Genomic DNA, 23,814 nt, shown 5'->3' on the forward strand with positions numbered 1-23,814 from the left:
TCAGCAGAACCAAGATAATCTTTTCAGCTATCAAGACTTAAACCCAGTAATTCTAAAACTGGACCCACAAATGGACTGTGAAAATCTTTTAGATGGTTTTATTAGGTGGCTGGAAATCTGTGCTAAGGAAAATGGAAGCCAAAAAGCATATGGAAACTGGTGATTGCTGGGTCAGGTATGGAATAACAGTCTTGATGTGGGTAGACAGAATTATTTTGGTGAACCTCCTGGAAAAAAATCATGGGGAATTAGTTCTTAAGCAACCAGTAGGAAATAGGGGTGGGAACTTGAGTCAACTGACTCAAGTTCGAGTTGCTAAAATAATGTGTTTGCATGACTCATACAGTCATGTGTCTCTATGACTTGGAACTTATCTAATTTCAGACCACTGACTTGGAAATGAGTCCCCGCATGTGCAGTCTGTCTGTCTGTGCTTACTTTTTCCGTGGCTTCTGCATCGAGCAAAAGACCTCGTGCAGCAATCCAGACGCAGGCATTGACAGATGTGAGCAGCAGGGTAGGTTAGTTCCAGCCAGGACATAGGTACTGGGGGGGTGGCATGGTAAGGGGAGGTGGAAGAGTTAAAGTTTTTGTTTTGGGTAGCTGAATCAAGCATAAGGTAGGGGGAGGAGGAATGCGGTTCCTCTCAGCTCACGGGGCAGGGAAGCAGGAGCAGCTTCTCTTGTCCATCTCCAAAGCAATGGATGGTCCCTTGGACAAAGGATGGGTTGCCTGATTTTTTTTTCCTCTGGATGAGGGACGGGGTTGGTCAGCCATAGGAAAAAGTGGCTTTCAGAAGCCCAGGGAGGGGGAGAAGGAGGTGGGGGAATGGGGGGAGGTAGTTCCTATAGTGATTGAAAACAAGACTCCTGGCTCATTTCTTTTGCATTCCCACGCTTGCTCTCCTACTGTGTGACACGTGCATCGAAACAACTCATGACTTGAGTCACAATGAGTCAGCAGAGGGCTCAGGACAAGTCCCGCTTCCCGTTATGACTCATTTACTAGTTAAGTCAAAGTGGGCAGAGACTGGGGTCTAGACTCGAGTCCAGGGGCGGTGCCTCTGGCACATCCCTGGCAGGACAGAAGACATAATAGTACTATATTTCACAAAGTATGAGACTGCCTTCAGGCCTTTAGCCTAGCCCCTGGCAGCATGAAGCATTCAGGAGCATGCCTGGCCTTTGCTTTTACCCCATAAAGAGTTGATCAGCAACTGCACTCACCCTACTCACTCATGCCCTTGCAACTTGCTAGCCGAGCATTCACTGGTGAAACAGAAACATCCCATTGCCATTAACTGACACACTTGCAGCCCTGTACTGTGGATGGATTCCTTCAAACAACCAGGAGCTTTATGTCAGTTCTTTAAAATCTTATTGCATGGTGTTGTTAGTGCTGTTACCATGTGGGGAGGCAGCAGCCTGTAGCCATAGAGTGAAGCCCAGCATGACCTCTTTTCCACATCTGCTCAGAAATTGGGAGATCCAGATGACTAGTAATGGCATGCTCATCATCAAGGTGAAATCATTGCCTCCCTGCATAGTACAGGCACTAAATAGTCAACCTGTACACAACTACAGTATGACTCTGGGCATTTGAATGTAGCCTTCTTCACCAAATAGGTCCACTCATGAGTATGGCAAGGCTGGTGGGAGGAGGTAAACTTGTAGGTAGTGCCCTGTGCATGCCACATACCAGTCAACCACTTACACCAGTTTCTCCCCTCATGGACTGGCCCACACCATCAGCATCACTGCCACCTCCTCCTCTGAAAGGAGAGGGAGTGTGGAGGGGAGGGTCAAGTGTGTCTCAGGACTCCAATCTCCACACACTTTCTCTTCCACTTGCTCCCCAGGCTCTGGAAGAGGAGGAGGTGGCAAGCAGGGGGTGCACATGCACAAAAATAGAATATTGGGGCAGCAAGGGGGCATGCTACTTCAGGTGCTATGGTGGCCTTGGTCTGGCATTGTTTCTTCAGAATTAATTGGAAATGATGTGGCTATCCATGTCAAGAGGTAGCCAACAATTAGAGTATCAGGGTGCCATGTGATGCCAAATTTAAAGGTCAAATCCAGGAGCCATATTTACATGCCATTTGTTGCCTTTTAAAACATAGCTGCAGTGCAATCGTATGCATATTTACTCATGGGTAAGTCCCACTGTGTTCAGGGGATTTCTTCCTAAGAGTGTTTAGGATTGTGGCCTCAGCCTACAAATGGTCATGCATGCAAACGCAGAAAAAAATTGGAGAGGGAATACTAGGAAAATTCTTGCTGGAGGAGAAGTGAAGGTTGAGGACAAGTACTAGGACAAAAAACAAAGAACACAGAAGATGAAGTCTTGGTGGAATTGAAGTTCCTGTCTCCCATCCTGCCCCAAAGGTGATTGCAACCTGTCAATGCAAACAAAGATGGATTAGTATTAAGATATGGAAACACTCTTAGGAAAAGTATACTATCCAGTTGAAGGCTGCATGTAGTTTAGTGCATTAAGGTGGAAGTAATAAAGCTGCTGTTGACAAAGAAAGGATGTTATACATAGGCCTTTAAAACTGAAAGCAGCATTGTTCTGATCAATATAACATTGGTGCAGGCTTCATTCATTACTGTGAGCACTATTACACCCAATTCCATCCACCAGATTAGCCGGGCCCGCTGCCATCTGGCTCGCCTCCTCTCAGAACGGTCTCCTGCAGTGACTTAGCCCCTGATCATCATGCAGCATTGATTCTGTTGTGCAGCTTTAAGGCTCAACAGTGCACTGAAACATTATTTGGCTATGATTCTAATTGTAATGTTTGCTTTTTGCTTCGCTTGCTGACAATGGAACTAATTAAGTAGATAAGAAAGTGTCAGTTAAGAAACGTTGCTGAATTTGAGCAACTACGTAGATCAAATCTAAAGTCTTACAAGGTATAATGCAGCAGCTATATTTATAACCCATTTAGATTTGAGGGGCAAATTATATGATACATGAACCAGCTGTTCTTCTGCTCTTCCAAGTTACTCTCCCTGTCTGTCATGGGGTTGCTGGCATCTGTAGGAAAGGTTAAACTCTCAAAATCTGCAATGGAATCACAGTTTGAGGAAAGTATGCAAACAGGAGCTGAAAGACAGCCAGCAGGGAAAGGGTTCTGCACTCCCTCCGCCTGCAGCTTCTCCACTAAAAATCACCCCTTCTCAAAGCTGTTTTTCTTGTCAATTTAAAGGACATTTGAGTTTAATGTGTAGTTCAGCTCTGAGCTATCAGTTGAAACTGAGTAATTTTGGAAGTGGGAGCTTGCCACAAAACGTCATACAAAGGGCATGGCTAACAGTAGTTATTTTTCCTCCTTTCACTCAACCTCTCCACTCCCCTTCATGTTACCCAAGCAGCTGCAGCCATACTTTGTTTGAGCCAGGAAGCATCCAACTCAAGTGGAGAACTAAGGCTACATAATCCAGTCCCAATGAAGGGCTCAGGGGCCAAGAAAATGTTGTTCATGAGCCTGTTCCCACATGTTGACCATTGTGAGGGCTAATCTTTAGCCCAGGAGAGAAACCTGGTGCATTCATCCAGATGCATTCATCCCATGAGCTAAGGGCAAACCTAGAAAAGCACCTAATTGCACAAGATGGCCAGATGAAAGATTCATTTTGTTTAAAAACAGCAAAAGAGAGGGCTGAGAAACATAGAGAAACCATGGTGGGAGGATGGGGGCCTTTAGTATTTCATCCCCAATGTAGTTTTCATCCCCAATCATGGCTTTCATGAGCTATTTTTATTTTTTTTAACTTTCCATTGAAAACCACTCTCGCCTAGGAGATGTTCTTGGTCATCAATCGTTCCTCCCTCATATTTCTGCTTTCCTCTTCCTGTTTTTAAGAATTAGATAAGCAGTGCAAAAAGAAGGCAGCAGAGGAGATGGGGTGTGATAAGTGGGTCAGGTGATAAGTGGGTGATAAGGTTGTGCAGGTGATAAGTGGGTCAGGTGGGTCATGACAGGTGGGGTGTGATAAGTGGGTTAGGTGGGTCATGGATTGAGAACTGGTTGGAGGCCAGGAAGCAGAGAGTGGGTGTCAATGGGCAATTTTCACAATGGAGAGAGGTGAAAAGCGGTGTGCCCCAAGGATCTGTCCTGGGACTGGTGCTTTTCAACCTCTTCATAAATGACCTGGAGACAGGGTTGAGCAGTGAAGTGGCTAAGTTTGCAGACGACACCAAACTTTTCCGAGTGGTGAAGACCAGAAGTGATTGTGAGGAGCTCCAGAAGGATCTCTCCAGACTGGCAGAATGGGCAGCAAAATGGCAGATGCGCTTCAATGTCAGTAAGTGTAAAGTCATGCACATTGGGGCAAAAAATCAAAACTTTAGATATAGGCTGCTGAGTTCTGAGCTGTCTGTGACAGATCAGGAGAGAGATCTTGGGGTGGTGGTGGACAGGTCGATGAAAGTGTCGACCCAATGTGCGGCGGCAGTGAAGAAGGCCAATTCTATGCTTGGCATCATTAGGAAGGGTATTGAGAACAAAACGGCTAGTATTATAATGCCGTTGTACAAATCTATGGTAAGGCCACACCTGGAGTATTGTGTCCAGTTCTGGTCACCGCATCTCAAAAAAGACATAGTGGAAATGGAAAAGGTGCAAAAGAGAGCGACTAAGATGATTACGGGGCTGGGGCACCTTCCTTATGAGGAAAGGCTACGGCGTTTGGGCCTCTTCAACCTAGAAAAGAGACGCCTGAGGGGGGACATGATTGAGACATACAAAATTATGCAGGGGATGGACAGAGTGGATAGGGAGATGCTCTTTACACTCTCACATAATACCAGAACCAGGGGACATCCACTAAAATTGAGTGTTGGGCGGGTTAGGACAGACAAAAGAAAATATTTCTTTACTCAGCATGTGGTTGGTCTGTGAAACTCCTTGCCACAGGATGTGGTGATGGCATCTAGTCTGGACGCCTTTAAAAGGGGATTGGACAAGTTTCTGGAGGAAAAATCCATTATGGGGTACAAGCCATGATGTGTATGTGCAACCTCCTGATTTTAGAAATGGGTTATGTCAGAATGCCAGGTGCAAGGGAGGGCACCAGGATGAGGTCTCTTGTTATCTGGTGTGCTCCCTGGGGCATTTGGTGGGCCGCTGTGAGATACAGGAAGCTGGACTAGATGGGCCTATGGCCTGATCCAGTGGGGCTGTTCTTATGTTCTTATGTGTGTGGGCTGAACCCCACTGAGATCAGTGGATGGACACAGAGTGCACACAAGTGCCATCCCATTGTCGTGGAAAGCTGAAAGGGCGCAGTTCCCTCAGAGCTGAAGAGATTCTGTGAGAGAAAAATTGGGGGAGGGTGTCCACATAGTGGTGTGCATCCCCTGCCACCAGTTCCCTCCCATTTGGGCCTCAAGATATGCCCAAGATCTGCTGGCATCCAAGGTGGCTCACCACCAAATGCCACTTGATGGATGGCATGGGGAGTTACCACTGCTCAGCCCCTGTACCAAGTCACCTTCATTGTCATCCCCATTGCTCTCCACCACCACTGCTGCTATAGCTCTCACTCCTGCTACTCTTCCCATGCTCTCTCAATTTGAAAAGGCAGTGGGGAATGCAGCAGAAGAGGACATAGGAGAGCGATTCTCTTCCGTTCCTCTTTTGCTCAGTTAAGGAAAGCTTTTCATGTTAAGGAAGCCCAAGAGGAGCAGTGGAGGTGAACATGGTGCAGTGGTGGTGGTGGTAGTGGTGGATGAAATGGGGGAGGGGTGGAAAGAGGTGTGTTTCTCTGTGCTTCAATTAAAAATAGAGACAAGAGAAAAAAAAAACCCTAATGAAGAAAGTAAAATTAAAGCAAAACAGTTGAGACAAAACAGGAAGGTTTTAATGGTCAACAGTTGTTTGCAGTTAAGGCCAGCTTTGTCTAATTTACCCCTCTTCCTCTAGAACCCAGGCTGAAGGGAAGCAGCCCTGGATTGCCCCAGCATACTACTGTCTGTAGCCAGGATTCCATGAGAGCATGCATGTGAGCAGCCCTCATTCTATAGGTGATTTGGGGGTTCTGGGTCTACACATCTCAATTGGGTGTTGGAAAGAGAAGGCTAATAATCAGACTTGCAGTGCAATCCTATGCATGTCTACTCAGCAGTATATCCCACTGTGTTCAGTAGGGCTTACTTCCAAGCAAGTATATATAGGATCTGTAAGAGGATTGAAAGGGGCCTCTTCGGGCTGCTTGCTGAACAGAACTTCTCTTGATGCTCCATGTGACCCCAAGTGGGCTGAACATGTTAGCCTCACACTGAAATTTTCTGATATATGGTTTATGTCATTTCTGCCCTCTCCAAAACACAACACAAATTCCAGGTGCCTTCACTGACAGGATCTCAACTGAAAATGCAAGCTTTACTTTCCTTCCTTGTGCCAAAAATCTAACCTGAACAATAGGATTTTTTTTTTTTGTACGAGCATTAGGTTTTCCACAAATACTTTCTTTGTGATATTTCATCTTTTTACAGCCTTAGCATTTCTGGTTGTGTGGACATGCAACGCCATGAAATGAGAGGAAAGCTAAGAGTGACTCCAGGGCAACATTTCTAATAAAAATTCCCAAAATCTCTCTTTAGCAATAATCTGAAAAGATTATTGATTAGACATAATTTCTACAGAGTGGTAACTAAATATGCCTTACCTCCCATTTTTATTGTCCCTTTTTCTTCATTTGCTCCTCAAAGAAATCATTGCATGCCACAGTCAATGCAGCAACCAGAACGACAAATTCATTAAAATCCACTTCATTGTCTCTGTTGCTATCAAGATCTCGCATGATCTTATCAACCAGTTGGGGATCCTTCTGACACTACAAAGGCAAAAAATAAATATTTAAAGCACATATTGACGTATGGCTTGATACTGGTTACAGAATCTTCTGAGACATTTAATTACATTAGAGATTTCGTTTTGTTTCCTTGAGGCTGTGCATATACACTGCCTACAACCCTGGAGGGAATTTCTACTTGTGCTGTGACATTTACCATTGGCACAACAATGTCTGCAGCCTGTATTTGTCACAGAAGAGAAAGACTTTGGCTTTGCACAACATACATTTTATTGTTAATATTTCCAACAGTAATTCATTACAAAGCCAGATGTTAATGTTCTTATCCCCTAGGGCTGCCACACAATTAAATAAATCTTACCTGATTAATCATATTGGTCAAATGATTCATGATATTTCCATATATTTACATAGGAATAAAACAAAACTTATTGGCAAAAAAAAATACGTTTTAAAAAAGGCAATCATGCATGAGGGAATGCCTCTTCTAAGATGCCTGCCTTCTAAGGAAAAAATCTAGAAGTCTGCTGACCAATTAGCTGAGGGCCTTTTTTAGCATTAAAGTTTTTAATGAATCAATCTAACCAATTAATCAACTGCAGCCCCAGCTTTTTCATCTAGTTCCCTGAATACAAAATGCAGTATTGACTTTGATTATCTCACAGGGGCTGTGTGACACAGCTCAATTCTAAGCTGTGCCGGCACAGCCAGGCCGCATGCCCTACGCTGCATCCAATGCAGCCCAAGAGGCAGTTGGAGGTCTCCTCGGGGTAAGGGGATATATTTCTCCTTACCTTATGTCAAGCCCCAGGTTGAAACGTGTCAAAACCCAGGAGACTCAACCTGTACTTCATTTGAGCTGGTTACACCATTACTTCACCAGCTCAAATGACTTCAACAGTTCATTTTTTATTTTCATATGCAAAATTTATATGTCTTTGAACCTCTCTCATGCATGAGGGAAAAGGGGCATGCTTAATTTATTCCACAAGGTCAGGCCCTTACAACTTTTGCCAAACAATGCCCTACCTACCTGCCTTTTAAAAACAGCAGCTAAGGGGGCCTTGCAAGAGGTAATGAGTTGGAGCTGTCAGCCCCCCTGTAACTCAAGCTCTCCATCTTACATGTTATTTATGATTACTCGTCATGTAGAAGAGGAAATGGGGAATAATTCATATTACAAATATTCATTTGTTATTATGCTTTTAATTATTATTTTACTATGTAAGCTGCTTTGTGAACTTTTTTGTTGAAAAGCAGTATATAAATTATATTAATAATAACATTAACAACATTAAAGACAACATCAATAAAGTGAATGGCATTCTGGTCAGTGCAGGATTTTCATTCACAATAGAAATCTGACTGAGGCAAAAGCCACTTTTATCCCCATGAGTGAAAAAAGCCCGTGTACCAGCTAGGAACATTGCAAGATTACATGCAGATTTGCCCTTAAACCAAGCACAAGCCTTTCTTTTCGCCCCAACTGAAAAGCTCTGAAGCAATTCTAGCTTGCACAAGCTGATTACTCTGGAGGACTGGGCCACTAACTGAGACATATTAATATGATGGTACTCCGGACAAAGAGAGCCCAGTCCAAGAAAATTGATGTCAGGTTCCTTCCCCACCTTTCCTTTTATAGAACTGCCAATTTTTAAGACTATGAGGTTCCTTAGGATTAATAGACTACAGGATGCCAGTTATATATCAGATTTTTTTTTAATACAAGAATTTCAGTGGCGTATAATTTAGGAACAAAATAGAGAAGCACAAATCACATCAGCACAGATAATGTGTCCTGAAGCGAGAACTCATCTGAGCAATTCCTCTGCACAGCAAAGATAGGAAGCTATATTTAGAGTTTACAGGATTTCCATTCAACCTGTGAGTAAAACACCATAAAACTTCAGCCCTGTAGAAGCTGCACACATGTGGCCCAATCTTAACTTGCCTTTACACCAGTGGAATGGACATTCCACTGGTATAAACTACTTTATGGCAAGGGGCGGCCAGCTCCGCATGAAGATGAGCGCCAGATGCCACCAGTGCAGGTAAGCTGGTGAAGGGTTGGAGGGAAACAGGGTTGAATGGGGCAGGGAATAGGTGGAACAGGGCGGTGACAGGGAGGGTGAATTGGGCCTGGGAGGGGGGTGGGTTCGGCAGTGACAGAACATGCCAGATTCTTCCCAGGTCTGAACCACCTTCATGGATCCAACATGAACTTGTGCCAGCACTTGAGATGACACAGTTCCAGATTGACCCATGGTGGCTGCTGGGGCTTATCCTTGAGCAAGGGAACTAATTTTCAGCAAGGTAACTGAGTAGGCCTCCAATAGCCAGAAATCCTACAGGATACAGCAGAAGCCACACCTGCACTACTGCATTGCCACATGGGGATACAGTTAGGATTGGGGTCTCTCTCTCTCTCTCTCTCTCTCACACACACACACACACACACACACACACACAGAGAGAGAGAGAGAGAGAGAGAGAGAGAGAGAGAGAGAGAGAGAGAGAGATCCTGACTGGTTCATCTGCATATGCTTGAACTACCTCCTATAATAATCTCCCACTTCACTGCAAGTCTGTTTGTCAGCTTTCTCCTCCCAAATACTTTGCTAGTGTGGACAGGAGGGCTACCATCAAAAAGTTGAGATGGACAAGAAAATGGCTGTGGCTGAAAGTAAATGGACAAGTAAATGGCTGTTACTTTCTACCTCGAAAAGCACACTGGATAAGGGAGCACTGCTTCTTCCAGCTGTTGTGCAGGTATCAGTACCTTTGCTGCATCAATACCTATTACTTTGCTGCTCCACTCTCTACTCTCATCCCAAATCTATTTGGATGCTTAGCAACTAAGGGTGCAATCCTAACCCCTTATGTCAGTGCTTTCCAGCACTGACATAAGGGCAATGCAGCTCTGAGGTAAGGGAACAAATATTCCCTCACTTTGAGGAGGCCTCCATGATTGACACCCAACTGCAGGTTGCAGCACATGTCCCATTGGCACTGCTATGCCAGTGCTGGAAAGCACTGACATAAGAGGTTAGGATTGCACCCTAAATTGTCTCATGCTGAGAAAAGGGGCAAAGACTATCATGCTTAGTGTAACCACATGGTTAGGCGATAGCTAGGGTTGAAGGGAAGAAGGGAGGGAGGAAGCTAAGGCATACATGATGTAATTGACAAAAGCCCCCAGAGACTGAGAAAGACTAAGGAGAATATATATATATATATATATATATATATATATATATATATATATATATATATATATATATATATATATAGGAAAGCTAGGGCTGGCATTTGCCACTTGGTTGGCAACCTTCAGTCTCGAAAGACTATGGTATAAGCCTACAGCACCCGGTATTCCCAGGCGGTCTCCCATCCAAGTACTAACCAGGCCTGACCCTGCTTAGCTTCCAAGATCAGACAAGATTGGGCATGTGCAGGGTAACAGTTGCTGTCATATATGTTGTACACATTCTGAAAGCAATTGCTTTTGCCTTTGTACTGTCTAATAGATCTACACTGTGCTGTAATTTGGCATTGATGGCTAAACCAGTAACAGATTAATCAGTATTAAAATAGTGAATCATTAGCTTTTATTATGACTGGCAGCATTAAGCTATTTTATCTACATAATTTATGAAAATTGGAAGTTCACTTCTGTTGAAATAATTGCCCCCAGAGATAGTGACAGGTTTTTTACTGCTTTGGCAGGACTCCAACATTGGGATCAGATTCTATGACCCACATAGTTGATCTTGAGGCAGGTGATAGCACCTTGTTGCTATTGCTACCACCACCCCACTGCCTTCTTTAGCTAGACTTAGCAAAATCAAGGCAATACTATTGCCCATTGCCTGCTTCCAGCCTCTGCTACTCAGAGGTTTATTGCCTTGCAGGAGAAACCTCCATGTACAGCACCTGCAAGTGCCAGATGCTGAGAGTACTGAAGGGAGTGTGTGTGGGTGGGAGAGGGGGGGAACGAACATCTTCACATCATGCTTGTAAGCTCACAGAGGTACCTGTTTGACCACTGTTGGAAATAGAATGCTGGACTAGATGGAACTGGTCTGATTCAGCACATGTGATCAGCTGGGTATGGGTACAGAAAGCAACCACATGAAGGAGGCATGGAAGCAGAGGAAGAGAGGAAGGACGGGAGAGTACTCATCCACTGGCCACACAGTTCCTATTGCAGAAACAGTGCACATGACCGACGTCCCATGCATTCAGTATTTTGGCTGGCCTTGGGTGCTTCCAGATGTGTTGTTCACTCTGGAATTGCCAAGCTCCGTTCACTCACTTTTTCTAAGGCATCTACATAATGTCACCAACATACTGCTCTGTTTTGCATTTTTCCTACATTGCCCCCATTTCTTTTGGGAGCTTAGAAAATCTGACTTTTTTTAAAGTTGGACACTAGACCATTGAAGAGGCCTGCCGGATCAGCTTCCTATATCTCACAGTGGTCCACCAGCATCCAGAGGCTACTTCTAAAACCTGCATATTGCTGAATGGAATATCTTCTCAGGTATAAATGTCTTAGCGGTGCAGTTCCAGTTGTTTGTTTAGAGTTATTTTTTCAGGTGATGTTTCAGGAGCAATGACCATCTAACAAGAATGGAGTCTGATTGCTCCCCTTTAGATTTAGATTAAATTTGCTCCCCTTTAGATTTAGATTAAATTTGCTGATTGCTCCCCTTAGATTAAATTTAGAGATTTTCCTACAGATCAAATTGTACTACATTTTTAAAACCAGTTTTTAATTGGCAGTTTTAACTTAGCATGAGCAAGACTGAAACTAAATGAAAACATTTATCAGAATGGGACAAATTTGTTCTGTACTGTATAGTTTGTTTTGTCATGGCCTGGGTCCCCTGGAAAACCAGGCCTTGGGGATCCCTCCCTGTCTTCCTCTCTTCTCTGGCCTGCCCCATACATACATGGCTGTATTGTATGAGTTAGGACCATCATGTACTGAGTTTTCCCACCAGCAATTCACATCAACAGCATTTGCTAGTGAGAGGCAAGGAAACTCACACAGTGTGTTCTACTTGGTGATACAGCCATGGATGGAAGGTTGTTGGAGATGCAAAATTTGCTGCAGCGATCCATGTGATGTTGAGGCCAGCTCTTACAGTGAGTGATGTTACTTGATTTATACAAACCTAGTCAGCAAGTTTCACAACTTAAGAGAGATTTGAACCCAAGACTCCTCCAACTTAGGAAATCTAATAATATTCTGCCCATTGCACCAGGTTGGCCCCAACATTTTCTAATCACATTGTTGTGAAGAGCTCTAACTACTTGGTCGCCAGAGCACATTTCCTTAGATGTAGCAAAATATAGCAACTATTTGTGCGCACAGTACAGCTGCTGTTGCAGAAAAGACTTGATTGCATGTCTGAATGAACAAATGGCATATGAAATATTCTTCAAGGATCATCAAAAGCGATTCCTTCCCTCCCCTCCAGTTCTTTTTCCCATTAAATAATAAGCAAAAGGGATTTAATGACTCTGTCTTACCGAAAGGAAGTCAGTGAGTTCGCTGGTGAGAAGCTGTTTGAGTTCTCCTTTATTGAGTTTATATTTATCCCCTTCTTTTGCTGAGTAGTGGTGAAAGACCTTGATTAAGGTGTCCATCGCACCCTCCAGCTGTGTCGGCATACTGCCAAAGGAATAGGCGCAAAGACTTATGGCAACCCTCTAAAATACAAGCATTTCTTCTTCGACAAAGAGACAAAAGCAACTGCTCCGGAAAGCAATAGAAAGATTCAAACTTCTGTGCTGCTGAATATTGTCGTCAGACCAGATGCCTACCAATTCTTGTTTTCAATGCTAAATTAAGAGAGTACTTTTATAGATTAATTCTAGAAGAAAATGAACCCTAATGGGTTCATTAGGTGCTGCAATTCAGCAGTGAGCTACCATAAGCTTTCTAGATAGGGTAAAGAAACGACAGGCATATAGCAAGTGCGTTCAGATACATTGTCTCCTACCTGTCCCAACAAAGGCCGTTCCAAAGAAAGTAAGATCTCCCAGACAGACTGTATTCAGCTTGATCTGAAGGGTTCTACCCTAGCCAACTAATTTCCCTTGGACTTCTAGAGGAAGATCAGCAATGATCAATAGTCCTGACTCCTGGCTTTCACTTTATTTGTGACTGCTTGCTATAAATCAACAGGTGTAGGTATCTTTTCCCATGTGGCCTTCCTGGGGCTGACTGGCTTCCCTCCCTCCCTCCCTGTGCATTTAGTGACAAGTTGAGAGCAGAAAAGCTACAACTTCATTAACATGATGAGGACGGAAGTGCAATTAGTTGCTAGGAAGCCGACAACTGGAAAAATGATGATACGTATGGAGCAAAATGAAGAAGGGGGGCAGTGCTTTGCCCCGCTTGCCTAGCCTCATAAGGTCTTGCCCTAAGCTGAATTTAATAGTGAGATTGCTGTAAGTGTTACATGATGGAAATGAAGGCAGTCCCTCTGGTTTTTCAAACTCAGAGAGGTATTTGAGATACACAAGGTGCTCAACTGACAGCTAGGTGTATTCATGTAAGATACACCTCTATATATATGAAGTGGTTGCAGGAACATTTGCACAAAAACATTGTAGCACAAAGAACCTGCTGTTGCCACTGCTTCTTGTTTCACTAGGAAGTCAATAACACAAGAGGTATCCCTACTAATTGGCACCTTGGGCAAGGATGCAGAGAGCATGCAGTGTGCCTCCCTCAGGAGATGTGGGGTTGTCAGAGAAGGCATGAGATCTTTCCTATGTGCCACTTCTTTGGGTGTGCCACTTGGGCTACTGTGAGTTGTTTGCAGAGGCTCCTGGGAAAGTGATTACTGCATGTCTGTTGAAATAGAGCTATCCTTCAGCCATTATTGTGTTTATCACACATGCACACACAACTGCAAATAAAACTTTAGTGGGGGGGGGGTATGTTGTATTTATCCAACCACAGTAACTTACAATTTGAATGCTGGGGAAAATACCCCACTATCTCTCATCATAGCAAAGCACAAATGGGTAAAAGACCAAGGATCCCCTGAAACAGCAGAACTAAATTGGAGACAATCTAAAGCTGAAATCCTAAGCACACTAACTAAGGAGCAAGCCTCACTGAATCCAATGGGACTTTCTTTTGAGTAAGACATGCAGAGGATTACACGGTAAATCCCCTATAACTACTTCATTAGCACAGCATACTTTTTAATAGCAAAACCCCTTATCAGGAATGGCTGTACCGGGCACTGAAAGTTTGTTATGTACACGTGTGGAACAAGAAGCTTAAACTAAGCTTAAAATAACTAACTGAAGGATATAATTGTCAGAAAGTTTGTATGCCCATTATAATGGGAAATAATTTTGTTTGGAGTGTGGCTCCCCCTTGTGTGCTAACATGGAGTTGCTTACTCATTATCTGAGATTTAACACACACAGTTGATTGCTCAAAGCATCTGTGCTTTCTTCCCAGAGGTACACACAAGGATTGGGTAGCTCCTATACAGCAACTAAACTGGGACAGACTGAAAGTACATCATGAGTGGCTTCCCATGCTAGTACTCACAACTAACCTTCTCTTAATAAACCTTTAAACTTCCAGCAGTGTGGCTACTGAGTGGAGCAACCCGGTTCAATTAAATCCAGTGTCAACTACAAAGCTACTCTAGGCACTGGCAAGAACCAGTAGGTGGGGAGGAAAGTCTTGGGCTTGAAGATTTCTTTCTCTGCTGAGCAGCTAGGATGCTCCTAGGCCTCTGGTTTCGCTTAACCTAAGGACTGGCAATAAAGGGTGGCGGCAGATCTACCATGCAGGATTGGTTTTAGCCCTGGTTGTGGTCTTGGCTTTAAGCCAAACTTGAGAGGCTCTGCCTGGCATTGAGAGGCTCTGCCTGGCATTGAGAGGTCCTGGTTGTGGATTGGGGGTACAGATAGAGGACCATCACCCATGGCAACCTGATCCAGTTAGGTCATTTGACCCCTTTTCAGTTTTTAAAACAGAGGCAGCATGAGAGCAATCTTTACATCAGCCTGTCTGCTGCGCACTCAAATCATCCAGAGTTTTACCTGGCAGGTGCAGGAGCTATTTCTGATGAGACAGGTGATGATTGGAGAGAACTTCCTCAGTTGTGGTGCTCCACCCTTGGAATGTGCCCCAGGGAAGCTCACCTGGCACCTAATGTACATCTTTGGGGCATTACATAAGTACCTTCTTATTTTACCACACCCTTCAAATTGCACTGTGTGTTATGTGGCTTCTCACACCTCCAAGTCTATGCTGCTGCTATATTTGTTGCTTAAGATTGTTTTATTTGATTGTAATTTTTGTAAGCTGCCCTGCAATATACAGACTGAAAAGCAGGATATACACATGGAAATAAACTAAGTATCAGCTTCATCAGTCTGTAATGTACACTTGTGATATCTTCTTAGTCTCTCCTGCATTAATAACCACCTGACAACACAAATCTCTAGGACCTCAAAAACCTTTTTGAGCAGCTTGTGTGAAAACACCAAATCAAACCAGAAACTCACTTCTCCAATGCAATGCTGTCAACCACTCCCTGCCTAAGCAGACTAAATGCAAATTATGTCAAAGCATTGGACACGGGGTTCCAGTCTATGTACAGTGGAGTAGAACTTTCTCAAGCTTTGGACTTGACATGTCACATCTGCTCAAAAGATTAGATGTTTGGACAGTCATGAGTGACATCAAAGGTTGCCCAAGTCAGGACCACACCATTCTGAACCCTCAGTGCCAGTAGTCAAATCCAAGGAACCATGTGCGGGTAGTGGGGGGGGGGTGCTAGAGGACCCCAATGCAGGACTCTGCTCCAGAGTCCCTGAAAATCGGGTACCTGCACTGGACAGTCAATGTCACAAAAGGACACTGGCAGAAATCAAATACTTTCTCAGACCCTGTCTGGTAGTGACTTCTGAAATTGGTATTAAGCAACAGCCACTTCTGCTAAATGCCAAAGAAGGAGACTAAGAGGATGAAGTCTCCCATGAGCCCCTTAATCCCACAGCTTGCAAAATGACAGATGTTGTATTCCCACTCTTTTGACAACCCATTGGCAGGAGACAACAGTCCTGGGACAAGACTTTCAGATGAAGTGGGAAGAGGACTCAGACAGAGAGAGGAATCATGTCTGTCTTAACTTCCTGGAATGTTACAATGTCCTGAAAAGGGATAGTAGTTATTGCAGCTCAGTGCAGTAGTAGCATCATCAACATTTTACAGATGAAAATAGAAATACGCTTGTAACAAACACTCTATTTTCACCTCTAGGATCATTGCCTGAGCCCCAATCTATGACATAATGCTTGGCTTTATTCTGCCTTGTTAAAGCTGTATTTATACTGCATTAGTCTGTCCTCCACCAAAAAAAGTCAAGGCTGGTTTTGTTCTTTTGGCCAAAAATGTAGTATCAGCATTCCTTTGTATATTTATATTCTGCTTTTCAACCAAAGGAGTTCTCAAAGTGGTTTATGTAGCAATGGAATAAGAAAATGGTTTCCTGGACCAAAAGATACATTTGTAGGAGAGACACCAGCAAATAGCCACTGAGAGGGATGCTATGTTGGAATGGAAAACATAATTGCCCTGTATTATCAACAACTTGAAATACACCTCAGCAGCTGCAGGGTGTGTGTGAAATGTCCACCCCTGCACTTCTGTACACTGCCACCATGATGTGTGGTCCTTCCTTGAGGAGATTTTGAAGCACACAGAAGATCTTGTTCCAACAAGTCTTTGGCTTGTTGGATCTACAAGCTGATTAAACTGATACTTCGCTATTTCGCTGTTGTCTGCAATCTCACGTTTGCTTTTCCTCTTTTCCAAAGCTGAATGGATGCTGCCTTGTGTGTCTCTAAGCTGAAACAGAAAAGCAAATTTCAATGTTTCATTTAATAGCTCATGCAGGCAAGTGTACTGGAGACCTGAGGTATCACACCTGCCAGAGAAGCACCTGAAGAATGGAAACTAGCATCCCACACCAGCTAAATGTTTAAAGCTCCTCAAAAGCCCAACAGTACAAAACAGTAGGAACAAAACAGTAACAGTGATTTACCCAAGGGAGGTACCAGAAAATAGGAATGTGTGTCTCACTAGAACAGAAGAAAAGCCCTGCTGGATCAAGCTAAAGGTCCATCTACTCCAGCATCCTGTTTCCCACAGTGGCCCTCCAGTTGCCTCTGGCAAGTCCAAAAAGGGGAGAGAAAGACAGACGTCTCTCCCAGCATTGTTTCCCCATAACTGGCTTTTAGAGACATACTACTACTGAACCCAGAGGCAGTTCATACTCTCCATAACTAGTAGTCATTGATAGACCTCCATTACTTTGGCCTGTCCCCTTTCAAAGCCTTCCAAATTAATGGCCATCACTACATCCTGTGCCAACAAATTCCACAGACTGAATATGCACTGCACCTCCTTTTGACTCTCCCAAATCTCCTGCCTACCAGTTGCATTAGATGAAACTAGTTCTAGTGTTGTGTGTGCAAGAGAAAATGCTTCTGCATAGTCTTATGTCTCAATCATGTCCTCCATTAACTGCATTTTTCCCATGCTAAAAAATCCCCAATTGTTATAGTCTTACCTCACAAGGAAGGAGTTCCAGTCTTCTGAGCATTTTTTGTTGTCCTCTTTTGCACCTTTTCCAGCTCTACACTAATACGCCTTGCAGTGTGGTAACTAGAAGCAGACATAGCATTTCAAACATGGCCACATCATGTGCAGCGCAATCCTAACTTCTGCTGGAACAGGCAAGCCAATGGGCCTGCACTGTATCCAGCACAAGATTCAGGTGCTAAGTGGCTCAGCCTAGGGCAAGAGGAATCACTTCCCCTTACTCTGGGGAGAGCCACTGCAACCCCAATGGGGCTACTCAGATCTGTGCCACCTCTGGAGGTAGCGCAAATCCAAGCAGCCCAGGGCTAGCCCAGCCTGCCCGGGAACGGTGTTAGGATCTGGCATAACCACTGGATCCTGACCCCACCTCCTGCTCACTGCCCACCTGCTGCCTGCCCCCCCACCTCCTCCCTGCCCTCCCCAGATCCCTGTGCCGCCCAAGCTCAGCCAACACAAACTCACCTTCCCCAGGGCCCACGACGGCCTGCCTCTGGAGTGGTGTGAAAGTGTTTTACAGCACTTCCATGACACTCCTGGGTAGTCCCTTGCACCAGCCTAATGTCATGTTAGGATTGTGCCCTAACTTGCGTAGGGGCAACAGGCCTTTATCAGTTTTATTCTCAATCCCTTCCTTAATGAGCCCTTCCCACATTTCTTCCACTTCATACTCTGCTATTTTTGTTAAGATCAAAGTGTGACATGAGGATGCAAGAGGAATGCCTTGACACATCTATTTTGCCATCTGTATGCAATATGTCAGATGATCCCTAAGGCACAGCAATGTTCATGAGCATTACAAAACAGCAACAAAAACAAAACACCCAAGTGAAATCTGAGTCGTTCTCCAGAGTATTAAAATCCAACACAGTGAATCAGTTGATCCAACGCAATGAATCAGGTATATAGGGTTGGTCTTACAACAAACTGTCTCTAGGTCACTGTGAGAGCCTTTGGTAGGTGGTAGCAGTTTTGTCACAACAATGGATGAAAGAAAGTTTATGTTCCCAGTAATACAGGATGTGTGTGTTTATGTTGTTCTAGGGAAGTAACACTCAAACAACAGGCAAGGGAGATGAACAACAGTTAGAGAAACCAAGGAAAGAAATCAGTAGGAAAGCAGCAAGTAGTAGTCAGAACCCAGAAAGTGGGATTCATTAAGAGACGGAGGACGTGGTAAGTGGGAATCCCAGCTAAGGGCTCAACAAGTCATAGATTCAGGTAGGATGGGTGAAAAGGGAACTGTAAGCACAGGAGCTCGCAGATCTGGTATCATGGGGCCCTACTTATACCGAAGTCTTTGAGGAAGATGCAGGATATACACTTAAGAAATAAAGACAGAAAAATAATAAACCTTACCTTGGTCATTCAATGTTGTATTGAGATTCTTTCCTAGGGACTGTTTACCAAGGACAAGTAATACAAAATAGAACCAGAAGAGGGAGCCTTTATGACGTATAAACAAATAGCACAAACCTATGTATGTCTACTCAGAAGTAAGTCCCATTGTGTTCAATGGGGCTTACTCCCACGAGAGTGTGTATGGGCTTACAGCCTACATTCTTTATAAGGCAGAAGTGATACGTGTTTTAAATAAGTATATACTCCACTAGATCATGAAACATTAGTTGCCCTACATTTTTCTAGTATCTGTGTAGAGATTGGTGTCACGTATTCTACGAAAGACGCAGTGACATCACTAGGGGGTGCAGGGGGTGCGTGCCTCACCGGGTGACGCGCACTGGGGGGGCGAAGCACTAAAATCATGGTGGTTAGGAGTAACCCCATCATGTTATGTACCCTCGGATGCAGAATTCCCAGCAGAACGCAATGCAAAAAACCAGAGTGAAATATCTCCTTTCTATCAAAAGTTATGGCCAAAAAACCAGAGAGCAAAAAATGCATGGAGCCCTATGGAAAGTGAAACCAAGCCATATCGTGTTTACTCATGAGTAGGTGAACTTGCCTTAGTCCACCGGAAAGGCTGAGAGGAATCCAACAACACCAGAATGGTCCTCAGCCAATGAATGTAGCCCCCAAAAAACACCCGAGAAGGAGGTCCCTCCCTCCAAGCTGGCGAATGTATTGAGCCCTATGGAAAGCGAAACTAAGCCACATGGTCACGTTTACTCATGAATAAGCAAACATGCCTTGGCTCCTGGGTAGGTCAGGCAAAGGGAAATGTGCGGCCACCAGAATGGTCCTGATTTGATGCAACTGGAACTCAACAAATGCTCCAAAAGGCAGCCCACCCATAAAAAGAATGAAACAGAGGCTTGACAGGGTAAGGTGAATCTTTTTCTGTTTTAGGCTGCAGTCCTATCCACTTTCCTGGGAGCAAGCCCCACTGACTATAATGGACTTACTTCTGAGTACATAAGAACAGCCCCACTGCATCGCTCCACAGGCCTGGTAATTTAACCCACAGAGATTCTACGGCAGAGTCAGACCCACCTTCAATCTCTACTTTGCTGGATTCTACCCCTTCCTTAACATAAAGGAAGTTAACTTCCTTAACAGTAAAGATTGTCATTCTAAAAAGTGGATCCCAGTGCTAAACGTTTGGGAACTGCTCCATTAAGATGTTAGTAAGTTGACACCCTGGGGGGAGGTGACACCACTAATGACCAAAATCAGTTTGTAAAAATAATACCATCATGTTATATATCAATCAACGTGTAGTTTCATGCAGAATGCAATGAAACAAACTGCATTGAAATATCTTTATTCTATCAAAAGGTAGAGCCAAAAAACCAGTGGGGGTGGGGCAATGGTAGATCACCACACCCACCACCTGGAGTGTTGTCCTGCCCACTGATACACTGTGATACACTGGCCTCCTGCACCAGGTGATGTGAACTCTAGTGATGCCGCTGGAAAGCCCGGTTAGGAATTTGGGCCACATATATTAGAGAGCCCCTTGGCCTAGTGTCAGGGAGACCAGATACAATGGAGGAAAGAATACCTATACCTTTAACCATTGTAGAGAAGAGGGAATTTTGGTAGGCGCAGCTTTTCAAACCCTTCCATATTGAGCTGTGCCTGCCAAAATCCCCACTTCTCCACAATGGTTAAAGGTATTAACCTTTGTTAACTGTAACAGTTAACCTGTTGTTAACTGTACTCCATTGTATCTTGTCATCCTGCCTAGTGTCACTGTGTTTCACTCTATGACATTTGGTTCTTTTTTTAAAACAGTTAAGTCTCATGGTTTTAGGAGAAAAGTTGGAGGTGCATCAATTTTCAAGGATCTTATTCAGCTACAATGAAGAAAAACCTGCCCTGCTGTGTTTAGTTTTCATAATACACACACAATACATTTGTTGGTCAGGCTCAGAGTGGTTTTGTAACCTCTGTCATCCCTGCAACGTGCATGTTTCAATGCAATTTAAATATCAGTTAATTCCAATATAGATAAAAATATGGTGCAGTTGCTCCCTTCCTCTTCAGAATGCATTTATCTAACCCACCATGCAACAAGAACATTTCAGTATCTTCAAACAAAGCACAGTCCTGTGTGTACTGATACTGCATGAAGTCTGGAGCAACAGCAACAACAATCTTGCTCTGCAACATTCTTGCTGTGACCAGGTAAGTGCATAACACCTGCCCACTTTGTGCAACTCGGACTCCTCCCTTTCCTTTTTGCACACAGGGAGATCTCCAAGTGTTTTGTTATTCATTACATAATATCATTAGGACACAGAAGCGAGTGTGCCTTATTGGAGAATGAAACAGCAAATTGCAAAGTGCTGGAACAGCAGGAGCTGTATAACTTGGAATGGTTGCACAGGCTTACTTCAGGTATCAAAGTCCTTGAGTTATCTTGCACATGCAGTACCGCTCCCTCAGAATACATCCATTCAGGCTTGCACGTCTACATATAGTCCTGAAACCAGAAATAGTGGCAATTCATTCTTTAAAACATGCTTGCTTATAGGTGGCATGAGCGCTATGCATACAAAAAGTACAAACCAAGACACACAATGAACAATTCCATTCTTATTTCCAGTTCTTAATTTCCTAGGATACACCTAGAGTACAGTGGTTCCCAACTTTTTTTGACAGGTAGTTCCCTTGGGTACAGCTGCCCATTAGGGCTATAATTCTATTAGGGCTACATTGTATAGGACAGTGGGGTTTTTTTTGCAAATAATCTGCAGCTTCCTGGGGAATCCCAGCTCAGGAATCACATGTTTAGTAGGTTAGATAGGCTGCAATCCTATCACACTTACCTGGGAGAAAGCCCCATTGTTGACAATGGGACTTCTGAGTAGACATGCCTGGGATTAGTTGCCTACGCCGGGGGTGCCCAAACCCCAGCCCAGGGGTCACTTGCGGCCCTCAGGGGCTCCCAATCCAGCCCCCAGTCTCCAGAGCAGTGATTTTCAACCTTTTTCATCTCATGGCACATTGACAAGGCACTAAAATGGTCAAGGCACACCACCAGGTTTTGACAAGATACACCATGCTGCCAGTGGGAGCTCACATCTCCTATTGGTCTATTAATAAATGACCTTACCCCAAATTCCTGTGGCACACCTGTGGACCACTCGCAGCACACCAGTGTGCCATGGCACAGTGGTTGAAAATGGCTGCTCCAAAGACTTGCTGGAGCTTGTGCTGGCCCAATGCAACTGCTCTCAGTGTGAGGGTGACTGCTTGACTTCTCATGTGAGCTGTGGGACGAGGGCTCCCTCCATACTTGCTGTTTCACATCTGTGATGCCACAGTGGCAGCAAAGGAAAGGCTGGCCTTGCTTTGTGCAAGGCCTTTTATAGACCCTGAGCTACTGGAAGACCTGCATTCATTCATATAAGTTCCATCTCTAATAAATTCATTTATGTAAATTTATTCAAATTTTAAATGTAAATTAATTCTTTTTTTCCCCGGCCCCTGACAGTGTCAGAGAGATGATGTGGCCCTCCTGCCAAAATGTTTGGACACCCCTGGCCTAAACACACACTCAGTTCATCAGTATTATATAGTAAACCACTGCCCAGTCCTGTGCATTTACTCAGATGGCATTCCCCTTTATCTCACTGGGGCTAACTCCCCCATGTGCAAGATTGCTGACTAATGAAATGTGTCACTAGAGGTCACCAGTTCACATTTCACTTCAGCCATGAATGTTCTAGTCTGAGCTAAGCCTCTACCCATTGAAGTTGCCAACTCTATCAAACTGCAGCTACCTTACACAGGCGTGCTCCACTTAACAACTATTTACTTAACGACTGACGACATATATGAGGGTGGCCAAAGCACAATAAAGATGCTCTTAATGCGGCAATTGTGTCTCCCTTGGCCTGCAGCAGAGTGTCTGTTTACACAACAGAGAGGCTCTTAATGCAAAGAGCCAATTTATCTCCAGTAGTCTGTGCAGCCAGCTAGTGTCCGAAGGGAGCGTCTGTTTACATGACAAAGGCAATAGATTGGACTGAATGTTAATCTAATGACCTAATTGCATAACAGAGATCAGAGAAAATATTTCTTAATATTTCTTTTGTTAAGCACACCTGCAGTCTGTTGAACTTTAGGATTACAGAGTTAATTTGCATGGATCATTTGCACATTCAAAAACACAATATAAATGCTAAATATTAACTAAGATGTTATGCAGAAGAATACAGAGGAAGTGTGAACCAACAATTGAACAGTTCTCAGTAGGATTCTTTACATCACAGAACATTAGGTGCTACTCTAACAGACATTGCAGTAGCCTCTTTTTGCCAATTTCTTTCTAATGAAAAATTATGGACTCCAAAATTTCTTTCCCGTTCCATATTTATGTCCAACAACTAAGAGGGATGGGAAAGATGCAATACATCACATGATAAAAGCCAGCAGCAATTAGACTATGTTAGGTAGAAACTAAGCACATGGAAGCAGCCAGGGGTGAGGTGAAAGCAGGAGCACACGTTTCAACAGCACAGAGCTCCACTGACAATATATTCAATCCCATTTCCCTCCTGCTGGCAATCACCTACTACATGCCCCACCACTCCTCTCAATCATATTGCCAGAACACACACAGGTTTTGGAAAACACATTTACCAAGGTAATGCACTCACAATTGTCAAGGTAAAAAGGTTTATTGCCTCTTTGAATTAAAAATAAAAAAAATGAAGAACTCAAAGCTGTGACCCACCATAGCAAATCATGAGTTAATGTTTAAGTGAAACTAGCACAGCAATTATGGTAATAGTCTGAGTGGTAGGTTACAGTATAAGATAACTGTGGATTGTACACCCAGTAACAGCATAAACGTGATTCTCAGAAGTCCCAGTGTTCAATGGCACTTACTCCCAGGAAACTGTGCTTAGGATTGCAGCATACTGTTCC

The 23,814-nt window shown here is 43.9% G+C and overlaps 1 protein-coding gene and 1 pseudogene across 1 annotated transcript; both read right to left on the reverse strand.

The window, feature by feature from the left end:
* Positions 1-1,369: 1,369 nt before the first annotated feature.
* S100Z (S100 calcium binding protein Z) lies at positions 1,370-16,539 on the reverse strand. Its single transcript, XM_066615311.1, has 4 exons — positions 16,474-16,539; positions 12,360-12,501; positions 6,675-6,842; positions 1,370-2,395 (listed from the first exon to the last, which is right to left on the reverse strand). Exons 2-3 carry the CDS (start codon positions 12,498-12,500, stop codon positions 6,684-6,686), a joined length of 300 nt encoding a protein of 99 aa, XP_066471408.1. The 5' UTR covers position 12,501; positions 16,474-16,539; the 3' UTR covers positions 1,370-2,395; positions 6,675-6,683.
* Positions 10,176-10,292, reverse strand: LOC136642252 (5S ribosomal RNA; annotated as a pseudogene).
* Positions 16,540-23,814: the final 7,275 nt, after the last annotated feature.

This window comes from Tiliqua scincoides, chromosome 2 (genome assembly GCF_035046505.1).
Source record: "Tiliqua scincoides isolate rTilSci1 chromosome 2, rTilSci1.hap2, whole genome shotgun sequence".
NCBI lineage: Eukaryota > Metazoa > Chordata > Lepidosauria > Squamata > Scincidae > Tiliqua > Tiliqua scincoides.